General features: G+C 40.7%; 1 protein-coding gene across 1 annotated transcript; it reads right to left on the bottom strand.

Annotated features, from left to right (window-relative positions):
* Positions 1 to 4,937: 4,937 nt before the first annotated feature.
* On the bottom strand, positions 4,938 to 9,708 carry ccng2 (cyclin G2). The gene is made up of 8 exons (XM_049000225.1): positions 9,469 to 9,708; positions 8,124 to 8,259; positions 7,780 to 7,917; positions 7,188 to 7,438; positions 6,775 to 6,853; positions 6,586 to 6,684; positions 6,250 to 6,452; positions 4,938 to 5,920 (listed from the first exon to the last, which is right to left on the bottom strand). The coding sequence occupies exons 2-8, from the start codon at positions 8,256 to 8,258 to the stop codon at positions 5,815 to 5,817; spliced, it is 1,011 nt and encodes a 336-aa protein (XP_048856182.1). The 5' UTR covers position 8,259; positions 9,469 to 9,708; the 3' UTR covers positions 4,938 to 5,814.
* Positions 9,709 to 11,824: the final 2,116 nt, after the last annotated feature.

The raw sequence follows: 11,824 nt of genomic DNA, 5'->3' as shown, positions 1-11,824 counted from the left end.
CCCTGAGTGTGTCTTCCCCCAGTGCGTATATCCTATTCACCCTGAGTGTGTCTTCCCCCAGTGCGTATATCCTATTCAGCCTGAGTGCGTCTTCCCCCAGTGCGTATATCATATTCAGCCTGAGTGTGTCTTCCCACAGTGCGTATATCCAATTCAGCCTGAGTGTGTCTTCCCCCAGTGCGTATATCCTATTCGGACTGATTGTGCCTGTATCCCATAGTCCATAGTCAGTTTGCCATTGTAAGTAATCTTAGATGCAGTTTCTATGTGGCATTCAGAGAGCATGCCTGTGCACCCCTATGTAAAACTCCCTTTGGATACAATCTCCACGTGACCAGTTCTCTGTTATGTGTGTTTGCGGAGTGAGCTGGAGGGGAGACTTTCCTTCAAAAACGAAAATAAATTGCCTTTCTAATGGATATTCAATAAAGCAGAAATTCTATTAGTGCATATATATTATGCAAAAAATACTATTTTTTACTCATACAGTATTATTTCTTTCCTGCAAATAAAGTGCTCCAAGATTTAGAGTTTGTTTCATTGGCAGTTATTTGTTGTCCATGGCTCTGGGATAATCCAGAATAACTGAAAACGTCTTTTTTTAATCGCATGCGGCATTTCGTTCGTGCATCGGTTATCCACAAAGGGCACCAGTAAATACTTATCCGGCCTGTATGGGATGAATTACATATCAATTTAAAACATTTAAAAAGTTACGAAAGAGCTTGAATATAAAAACTCTGCAGTGGTTTGTTTTCCCTTTCTTCTTCACTGACATTCGATCATCCATCGCCATTACGTATGGAATTCACACTCCACAGATTCTGTCTCCACCTAGTGGCTGAACCTAGTCAAGATATTTATTTATTTCATTTAAACGTGTCCTCCAAGTGCATTTGTGTTATAATGTTCTATTGCTAGTTTAATTGTAACTGATGTTAAACCCCAACATTATGCATAATTCTGGTACAAAAAAAATACAGGTGAAGAATTCACTGGACCATAATTTGACTTAATCACAAGCCTATTTGATATAGACAATCCTCAGCCAATGTGAAGCGATTCCACTTGATTTCTCAGGATATGAAAAAATGTTGATTTGGTGGTGATCCGGCATATATACATGAAATGGATTAAACAGTCTTATTTTGTTATGTGAAAAATATCAGCAGAGATTAAACAAGGGGCAGCTTCAAAAGAATTATTACCACATTTAATTCTTATAAAATGCTTTTCTGCCGCTCGAATCGTGCGAGCCGTTAAATTTGAAGACACAATTTCAGTACAACACTAATATGAATTTACCTGTCGGTTTTTAACTAGACTAAGTACAAGTAAGCTTTCTTAATCGTAAGATTTCTACCACAATTTCCACTACAGAAGAAACTCCCACAATGCTGTACTGCACAACATCACAAACATCACAAGCACATGACTGTAAACCCCCCCCCCCCCGCCCCCCCCAGAAAACATGTCACAGTGTCACAGAATGAGGATCATCCATTACATGAGAATCCTCATCCTGTCGCTGAGGTATAAATAGATCATTCTAGGTTGAAAGAGGTGACCCATGCAAGTGGTTATCAGCACTTATCCTACTTGCACTAAGTGCGTGTTTGTTTTGTTCCCTATGAGATATAAATTAATTATCCATTACTGGCCATTTTATTTAACTGATAAATCACATAAAATAAAAAGTGAGGCACTGCAGCATTGTGTAGTTATGCACTGCATGTACTGTTTTTATGTTGTCTTTACTGTGCCTGATTAAATGTCTGCTTTTCATTAATTGAATATGCACGAGTGTATTAATCAGATACCTTGCATGTGCTGCTTCCTGTTGTGTTTTTTGTGTCTTGTATTTATTCTCTGTCGACCTTCTGCCCTAATTATTAGTCGTCTATTGTCCCGCCGTCTCCGAGAGTCGTGTACCAACCAAAAGTTAGAATAACCTTGGTTATGGGGATTATGATCCTGATTAAATGTTCATTCAAATTGGTGCTTGAACCTGCAAATCATCATCATCATCATCGTCATACTGCTTCCTCTTGTGAGGGTCGTGCTGGGCCGCATGACATGCTGGTTACATCAAACCTGAGTTTGCAGAAGTATGAATTCCAGCTCATTTTTGGGGGGGGGGGTGCACAGATATTCCCAAACCAGCATGCTTTGGTCGGCCCCCGGGGGCCTCTGCTCATAGGGACACTGATTTCACAATAAACGGTGAATGTCATCTAAACTCCTGCTTCTCCACCCCACACCTCTCTAATACCTGGAAGTTGGACCGAATGAGGTCAAATGCACGACATCATCTGAAAAATGCGTGGATGTCACTTCTATCACCGTATACCAGATACCCTTCCAGTCACGACTGATGGCATCTCCATGTAAATCACAAACATGAGTGGAGACGACATGCACCCTCGCTGGAGACCAACAACCACTCTAAACAGCTTTGATTTTGTGCCAAGGATGTGGGCACAACTCATATTGCATTCATATGGACCTCTGTGCCCCATATCAATGCAACACCGATCACAGTGCAATCCATAACGCAAGGGAATATACCTCCTCCACGTGCACAAAGCACATGTAGACTGTGTTAACGTATTTCCACAAATGCTCATTGATCTGTATGGGGCAGAAGAGATGGCCGACTGTTCCACAGCAAGGCCAGAATCCATATCGTTCCTCCTGAATGCTAGGTTCAACTTTTGAGTGAAGTCTCCCCTCCAGTAGCCTGGCATAGTCTATCCTAGGAAGCCTGAAAAATCTGCTACCCGTTTATTTTAACACACCATCTGATCCTTTCCTTTTAAAAAAAACAGGAACCACCCTTGTTTGCTAAGGAAAATGCACTTTATTTACATTCTAATCAATGTAGAAGGGGCATGTCAATCATGTCATTCCAACAAAATTGGAAAACATCCAGGCTTTGTCTATCCCTTCTTCTTTTCCGCAATGGACGCCGCTGACCAGTACCACTTCTAGCTGATGTAGTGGCCTAGGGAGCATCACCACTGGCACGCCCCCAGTCTGAGGCAAAGTTAAATTGGCTGGCAGGTAGGCGCCCATTCAAACGTTGCCACACTAAGAGACTGCCTATGTCAACTACAGGATTGACCGGCCCTGCCTCTCTCTGATCACCATAGCAAATTTCAGCTGCAGTGATGGATTCTGATCCGCCAAAATTGTGCCTGTAGCCTCTGGGATAGGCTCCGAACCCCCTGCGACCCAGAATAGGACAAACAGTTACAGAAAATGGATGGATGTCAGAAGAGTCATTGAAATGGACTTCTTTTGAAAACATCTTGACTGAAAATGCCAACAACAGCCACTGCTCTTTGGACTAAGGCTAATATGGTTACCTTGAGTGCCTATGCGGTCGTTCCAAATTTAAACACGTTACCATTCATTTCTCCAAGAAAGTGGTAATCCTGGAAAATGAAAGCTGCCTTGTGATGCTGCTGTTTATGCGTTAAACACGATGTGAAATACTGGTGAATGTTGCATGAAAGGCATGTTAATGTATTATCCATCCATCCATCCATCCATCCATTTACACTGGTAATAGATACAGTGATTAGTGCAGTATGTGTTGTGTATTTGAGGAGGGCTTTGATACACAATGCTGCCGGACATTCTGCTTCAAGGGAACCAGTCAGATTCAGTAATTAGGGTGATTCTGGCTTGTTTTTTACGTTAAGTTCCCCGCTGTGGCCACTATCATTGCTGATCGTCTGGTATAGTTGCCTATTTTAAAAAGGGCAGTAAGCTATTCCCATACCGCAGGAAGGCAATGAGTTACAGCTCAAACTTGACACGTTTTCTCATTTCATCCCATTCAGGGAAACCCCTTTCTTATGTCATGTACTTCTTGCCTCTACTTGCACCATGACACCACACCTAGTAAACAGTCAATGGGAAATGCAAGGACTTTCCCACTGGTTTCATTTTCACTTACAAAGAGAATAGGTGGATTCATGTAAAACAATTGTATGTATTGTGCGATGTTAAAGGATATTGCGACTGCTTACACAGAATATATTCATGGGGTGGGGCCAGGAGTCCATCCCACAGAGCATAGGACACAAGACATGGGACAGTCTGCGTTGTCAGACCAACACTGGTTGAACACACAAACACAATTTAGAACTGCCAGATCTGCCAACGGCCATCTGAGGAAAGTGGAACACCTGGTGGAATCCCACCCAAAAAAGGAAGAACATGTAAACACCACACACTTACACCCTGGGTGTGATTTCAACTGACAAGCCTAGAGGAGTAAGGCAGCAGTGATACTGAGGCAAATTTTCCCATTTCAAAAATAACAACATGTATAGAGATTATAGGCTTCCACACTTCTGCTGGAAAGGGACTGCCTTGTGATTTTTGGAAAACACCACTCATAACATTATGGCTGGAAAACACCTATATTCCAGCATTTACACTACCGTAGTATTGCTCAATAGTGGAAAAGCTGATTGTATCAGGGTCCACTGCAGTTGACTCCCCCATAATGTGAACGGTGAGTGTAAACAGCTGATTGTCATCACTGGCATTATTCTGGAATGCGTCTGGGGACTGAAGGTAAACAAAGTAGTCAGGCAACATAGCATGCTTAACCAAGAAATACTGTCAGCTGCCTGTTAAGTGCCATACAGGCAGGATCTAGTATTTAATAAGAATTTGAGTCACTTCCAGTTCCAGTGAATCAGCTGTTAGAACACAGACACGCCCTCTTTGCTTTTGGGTCTTTGCTGAGGTCAGATTCAACTGGTTTAGTCTTCACTACTCAAACTACTGCTGTGACAGGAAGTAAGAGTGTTTCACAACTAAGCAGTAAAGCCACGTATGTCCGGATAAATTATGAATCGACTGTAAATATATGTATAAAAGGAGGGAGATGGTCATCAAGACAAAAATAAATACAAATACATGTTTCAAAATAGTATTTGTATTTTGATGTTTTACAAACAATGACAAAAACATTTATCACAATAGGAAATAAGTTAATTTCTAATGCACACTATTCACAGGGCTACAATATGTTGTTTTTAAAGTTTTCATTTTTACAACGTTTTTTACAGTTTTTTCTATTTACATTTGAACAGTTTTACTGCATTTATAGCACACGTACAATGTCAATCTGACATTTATAGGTTTCTATCACATTCTGACTATCTGAAGTGGTTTTTAAACAAAACTGTCACAAACAAGGCATACTCTATATTTCAACACCATGCATACTCTAAACTCGAACAACATACAAACTTGGAAGATTGAGTACACTAGCTGGTCTGTTAGCAGTGTTGTGACTTTAGCCTCCGAAGTCAGTCTTTCATCAAAAAAAAAAAAACTCGTGCAATAGGGGCTCCGTATGTGAGCTGAACAGTCTCCAATCCTTTACGGTTTACAGGTCTACAACATCACAGGAGCAGCAGCACGATACCCTTGTGCTTTTAACATCACCTGGAATGTGACGAGTCTAAACATGCATCAACTTCAAAAACATACCGAAAAAAAAAAAATAACCATTTGGTTGAAATATCTGTTCAGAATCAGCTGCCAGAATTATTCAGCATCAGCCTGGGAGATTTTGAGTATAACCAACCGACATACAGTATATCGTTGAACAGGCACTTGGTTAGGCCTAATAGATAACGCTGCCAGAATGCAAAAAGGCAGATTTTATAAGCCCTACTGATATGATAAATTATTCGATTTTTCTCTTTCTTTTTAAATAAGGAAAGCAATGACTATTAATAGCACCGTGGCATGTCGCCTGTACCCATGGACACATGGAGGTGTGATCTAAGGGCGGCAGTAATGGCGAGGGAAGAAGGCGCCCTCTCCATCGCTGCCGGCAGAGCTGCTGAGGGTGTCCTCCCCACAACTCATGTCTTCAGAAGAATCCTCACTGTAGTGAAGGAGAGAGAGAGAGGAAGACAGAAACAATAAGTATTACGCCACTGGCGATATCGGACAGTTTGCGGGAACCACTGGATCAACACTGTACGAAGAAGCAAAACTGAAACAAACCCTACAGCCACCTAACGTCACTGCAGTGTATTTGTGAGCACCCAAAGGGTGACTGGAAACAGCTGACCTCGACTCGCATTTCCCTGGCACAAAGCAGCCCTTTCAAAAAAACACCCGTCCTGAGGTCTGTCCCAGGACTAAACCAGGTGAAGTGTTTCGTTTCGCGGTTTTATTGTTTCGTGGCCTGACAGCCCTCGGCTGTGTTACCTTTCACTCTCGTCCCAAACGCCCTCCGGGATGGTGGGCAGCTCCGGGACGCTGTAATAGCTGGCGTGCAGATTCTGCGCTGTCCGTCGAGACACGATCCATACCAGCTTCTTGTTGTCGGGTTTGCTACATTCGGGTGACAGGTACTCTGCCATACATTTGGCCACGAGCTCTTTCCAGCAGAGGAGCTCACTGTCGGCTATCTGTGACGATTAAATAAAACCACATGCTAGGTGTAAAATTACGCATTCACAAGCAACATATGACGTTAGAGGAGTCAGATATCTATATTATGGCTATAATAGGGAGTTAAAAAAAAATAATACTAAAACAGACCTTAAGGTGCCTTTGAACCCTCTGGACAATCTCCAGCAGGTCGACGGACTGGAGGGCTTCAATCTCCAGGGTCATTAGTGAGAGGGCGAGGACAGATGGCTAGAAGAGTAAAAAACAAGTATTAAAAAAACAAACATTCTTAACGAATGGGAAGCTAAAAAAACCCTACTGGTTATAAGAAATGCTTACTTTTGCTTTTGAAAAAACTAGTCTGCAGAGGCAGGCTTTCAGCTGAGCCTCCAGTTTGTCGAGGTTCAGAATCTCCTTCCTGGAAAATAATGTGAGGGGGGGGGGGAACATCAGCGTTTAATTCTACCTTTCAGGTTTCTGCAAAGGGTGCGAACAAGTCCAACTGAAAGCACATATATACAGAGATGAGGGCGGAAGGGAATAAGACACTGCAACATTTCTGGAATCTTCATTCCAGTCATACTTTTGAGCCCTGCATTGTGGCCTGAAATGTTTTACATACTTCTTGCTTACTAGACCTGCAGAACACCAGGTTGAGCTTTTGTTAGCTTACTAACAACGACCTTCCGTATGAGAAAGGCGTGTCCCCAAACCCACCATTGTGAGCCACTGTCAGGCAAACGTCAGCTCACCTGTCTGAGGTATGTGAGAGCGCCACTGCGTGGTACAAGTGCAAAAAGGTTAGGGCAGTGACAGCTTTAAAGCGGAAATCTAGCTTCTCCGAGACGATCTTCTCCATGCGGCTGAGGTCCGACACGGTGAACTTGCACTGGCTGATGCGGATGAGCTCGTGGGAAGGTGCCACGTTGCACTCCTCCTCCAGCTCGCGGGCTGCTATGTGGAGGCAGCACACTCCGATGCAGGGCAGGTGCTTGGGCTGGACCTGGGAGAAAAAGGAGGGACAGTTACAGGTAAATTTCCATCGACGCTGCAGATTTCCTCACCAACTTCACTGACACAGAAAAGAAGAACTGAACAAGCATCCTGGTGGTATTTACAAGCATCAACTAAATTCTTTTCAAAACAGCTAAATATTTATTAAATAATACCATGCTACTCACTTTTGCAATTAAATAAATTGAATCGTCATATATATATCAAGGCAACAGAGCCATATCACTAACCATATCATAGAACAGTACTTTCAGTGATAAATCACTACCAAGTCAGCAGAATCGCATGCATCTTTGAGGTATTATGCCGACGTGACGCAAAGATCCTCACCTTCATCATGGCGAGGAACCTGTCTAGGAGGTTCACAGCCTGGACGAAGGTCTGGGTGCTGTAGCCAAAAAAGCTGGTCAGACTCCAGAGATCCTCCACAATAGTATCCCTGCATTTAGCAGAGATTCCATTCTTTTTCTGAAAATGAAACAGAAATACACATTCATATAGATCCACTGGCTAAAATGACAACTCATAAATCAAATTACTATGACTTATCGACCATTTAAAAATGTGAGAACAGGTAGGGTAATACAACACTGTCCTGCGGGCCGAACCTGAACTCCTTTCTCCAGCAGCCTTGTCTAAATCGGTACACACGGCTCAGCTAAGGGTCACTTTACCTCCACAGTGGACTCGATCAGCTTCAGGCCGGCTTCCCTTGGCAAGTAGATGGCTTCTTGCTCCAGGTTGGACCTCAGTTCTTTCATGAGTGTGTAGGCTTCCTTCTCCTGATCTTGGTTCAGAAAGCCCTTCATTCTACATAGACAAAATAAAGAAAAAGTGGTGGAAAAACATACAAAAGTCAAGTACAGTGTAGCTGCTTGTAGCATTTGGAGGCGTTAACTAGCCCCCTCCCCCCTCGAATCGGTCGGACTAGGTGTCACGTAGCCAGTAGGTCAACGCCTTTAGCATAAATCTTTTGTCCCACTGGCGTGATAATTCGACCTTTTCTGCACAACTTCTTACAAGAAACGTAACACTGCTAACCGTAAGGGTAGCTGGCGATACCGAACAGTATTTAATTCCGCGGTCAAGCTGCGACAAGCTAACTTAGCCATAGTCTGCAGTATTATAGCTCGATAATTCCAAATACATGCAAACAAAGCGCAGAACAAAGCGATTTAAACAGCGAAATATATATAAAAAGAAACTGTATCGGTCGTATTTACAAGCTATGTTGAAAACAAAACACTAAAAATGAAAGTACTGGAGTTCCAGACTACTGGACTTGAGACGAAAAGTCGGTCCAAATCGGAGGTTTTATTTATACAAACATACCTACACATAAAATATCACATTTTCCATATTTTTTTAGCATTTCAGGCATCCATTTGCAAGTTAATTTCTGAACTATTACTTGACAGTTCACCGTTAACCCGATTCCCACCCAGAAACGGTATTTCGGGCGTTACAGTTTTACATTAACTAGCGACTGCCGTTCGGTCACAAAGACACCGCTTAGTCGCCTTACAGTGTCCAGCAAACGTTAACGTTACTAAAGGTTAAACTTAAGGTTTTAAAACCGGAAAGATGATATATTATTTCACGACAGCAGTTGTCATAGTAGCTTCCCTTTTCGGTGGCTGCGAAGCAACCATAGGCAAAGTAAACACTGAACAAAGTCAACAGGCTCGTAAAAAAATATGCATCTAAAAAGGAATCGCCGAAAACCTGAAAAGATGCCTTTACATCCATGACGACGTTAATGCACGAGCATTACAGTGAGCTAAACACCGCAGACACTGGCAGAAAGAGAAAGGAGTCCAGCAGACAGGCAAACAAACACATATAACAAAAACACCATTTGCAGCTAAATAAAAGGAAGCGTCGAAGCCTTCATATTCATCTAGCAATGACCGATTATTGGAAGCGATGTCAAAAGCAATGCGTGTGTCGCCATACACAAAAGAGTCGTTTTTATAATAATCTAATGAAACGACTATTTAACGACGGCCAGACAGATACCTTGTCAGAAAAAAAAATCTGTTCTCAGAAGAAAAACAAACGGTGTCAAAAATAGAAAAATAATAAAATAGCGTAGTGTATAAAGCTATACACTGTTTCCTTAAGGCCCCATTTCGATAATTTGTAGTTAAAAATACATTCTTGTATTAAAATAATCCAAATCCAAGCCCGACCAATTTTCTTGTTTCCTTGTCTTTTTCCTCTTGTTGATGTTCGCTGATTTCCACGCCCAGTGCACTACGTCATCTTGGGCGGAAGGATCTGGATTTTAAAAGCTGATAGCATCAGAAGTATAGTTCCTACGCGATCATCAAAACGCTTAAAATTCACATGTTTTGTGCAGACTTTCTTAAATATAAATTAAATCTGTGGTTATTATTGTTTCTCTGAAAATTTATATATTATATAAGCTACATAACCAGCTGTTTGACTCGCACTTCTCCTTTTTAATTAGGCGAACCACTTCTTTTAAATGACCCAGTTTGTTTTGTATGTTCAAAAAGTCCGCCCAAAATTTCTCTCCAGCTATTGGACACACGATGGAAAATACTTTGGTTCTATTGGTCGACATGGTTCCTGCGTCGTGATTGGACTTGGTTGCTGGACCTGTGTCTTCCTGTTTTTGTTATCCTACTGTACAATTCATTATGAGTAAAATTTAGCTATTGTGATTGTATATAATTTCTGCGATCAAGTAAAATGCAATTGTTTTAAACAGATTTTACAATTCCAAAAATTACGCGTAAAATCAACGTTTTGTAGCGCTGTAATAGTTCTAGTTGAGATTGTTTTTTTTTGCTTCTTCGGTAGACGACATATTTGATTAGTTTGATTGAAGACAATAAAACGTAATGCAAGGTGCAGAATATATCATAGGTATCATAGTCGAATAAAGATCGATTTGAAGCCGCGTTCAAGGCTTCAAATAAAACTAAGAACAATAATCATTTTAGGTCGTAACCTTTATTGTATCGATCTCAATAACTAGACACATAATGTAAAAACATTACTTGCTTGGCAACGAAGCACATTTTTGTGGTTAAATAACGCATACAAGGATTGCTGATGAATTGTTTGTGAGGTCACACCGACATCGAGTCAATAGCAATTGACGTAGTTACATGGAGAAACCCAGACTTCCTCAGTCAAGCCTAAATATTATGCAACAGTGGGTGAAACTACGCAGCAGCTCCTGTTTTGCAATGTCCTGATAAGCCAGGGTTCCCATACAATTCATCATCAGACATATTAGCAGGATGCATCATCAGAGGATCTGATCAGAGTTTTTGTAGTGAGATTTAATTGGTCAGCCTGCCAGTGCACAAAATATTTGTTTTTAGTAATTTTGCTTATATTACAGTTTTAGCTTAAATAAGCCTGGCATTTGGGAAGCTTAAAGAACCAGAACAAAGGCAGGATATTATGGTAAAATAATATTTGACATCAGTTGGACAGAAAATAATATTAAATTACTTAGCATGCAGTCTTATCTTAATACACAGTCACCTAACACTTTATAGTGAACACATGGATGAAATGCTGAAAAAAAACAAGACTTATTCAGTCATAGAGTGGCTTAATGTATAATTTAAGGTAAAAATGATGTGAGGTTTTTAAGTGAAAAGGTGAAGAAATTAGTAGCTCAAAGTAAAAGCAAAATATGAACACAGGATTCAAGATTTTATTTGCCACATGCACGGTTACATTGCTACAACTTACAGTTATTAGAAAATCTGACACAAACTACAAAAAAAGAATGTAGATCATTTAAAATTCATAAGTAAAAAGGTAAGGTAAAAAAAAAATCAAATCTGTTTGGGGTAGTAGGATGAAAACAAAACAATCTTCAAAGGTACCACCCACCCGCCCATACCAGCAACTGCCTGTCTTTTGACCAAAACTGAAGAGATTTGGAAGAGCTTCTATTTTCAGGCCATCGGTCTCCTCAACATGGACATGCCCAATGACTGTTTTACAACTGTTCATTAGTTAATTATGTCTGTCACTGCACCATTTTTACACTGCCTAATATAGATGCTCTATATAATGCTCTTTTGAACAGTCTTATATAAAATATTAATATACAATATTTATTATACAGTAATGTGAAAAATTAGGACACCTTATTCGATATTTAGTTATTTATTAATAAATATCAACATATCAGTATTAAATCTTCTTTAAATTCCCTAAACACACTAAAGAAGTCTGCTGCTTTAAATGCCATATTTTTATAATACCATCAACAACAACAACAACAAATTTATTTTTATATAGCGCATTATCACAACATTACATTGTCTCAAAGCGCTTTACAGCATCCTCACCCAAAGCCCCCAGTGAGTAAGCCATAGGC

This window comes from Brienomyrus brachyistius, chromosome 2 (genome assembly GCF_023856365.1).
Source record: "Brienomyrus brachyistius isolate T26 chromosome 2, BBRACH_0.4, whole genome shotgun sequence".
Lineage (NCBI taxonomy): Eukaryota > Metazoa > Chordata > Actinopteri > Osteoglossiformes > Mormyridae > Brienomyrus > Brienomyrus brachyistius.
Note: the sequence above shows the minus strand (reverse complement) of the source record. Positions and strands in the feature narration are given on the sequence as shown.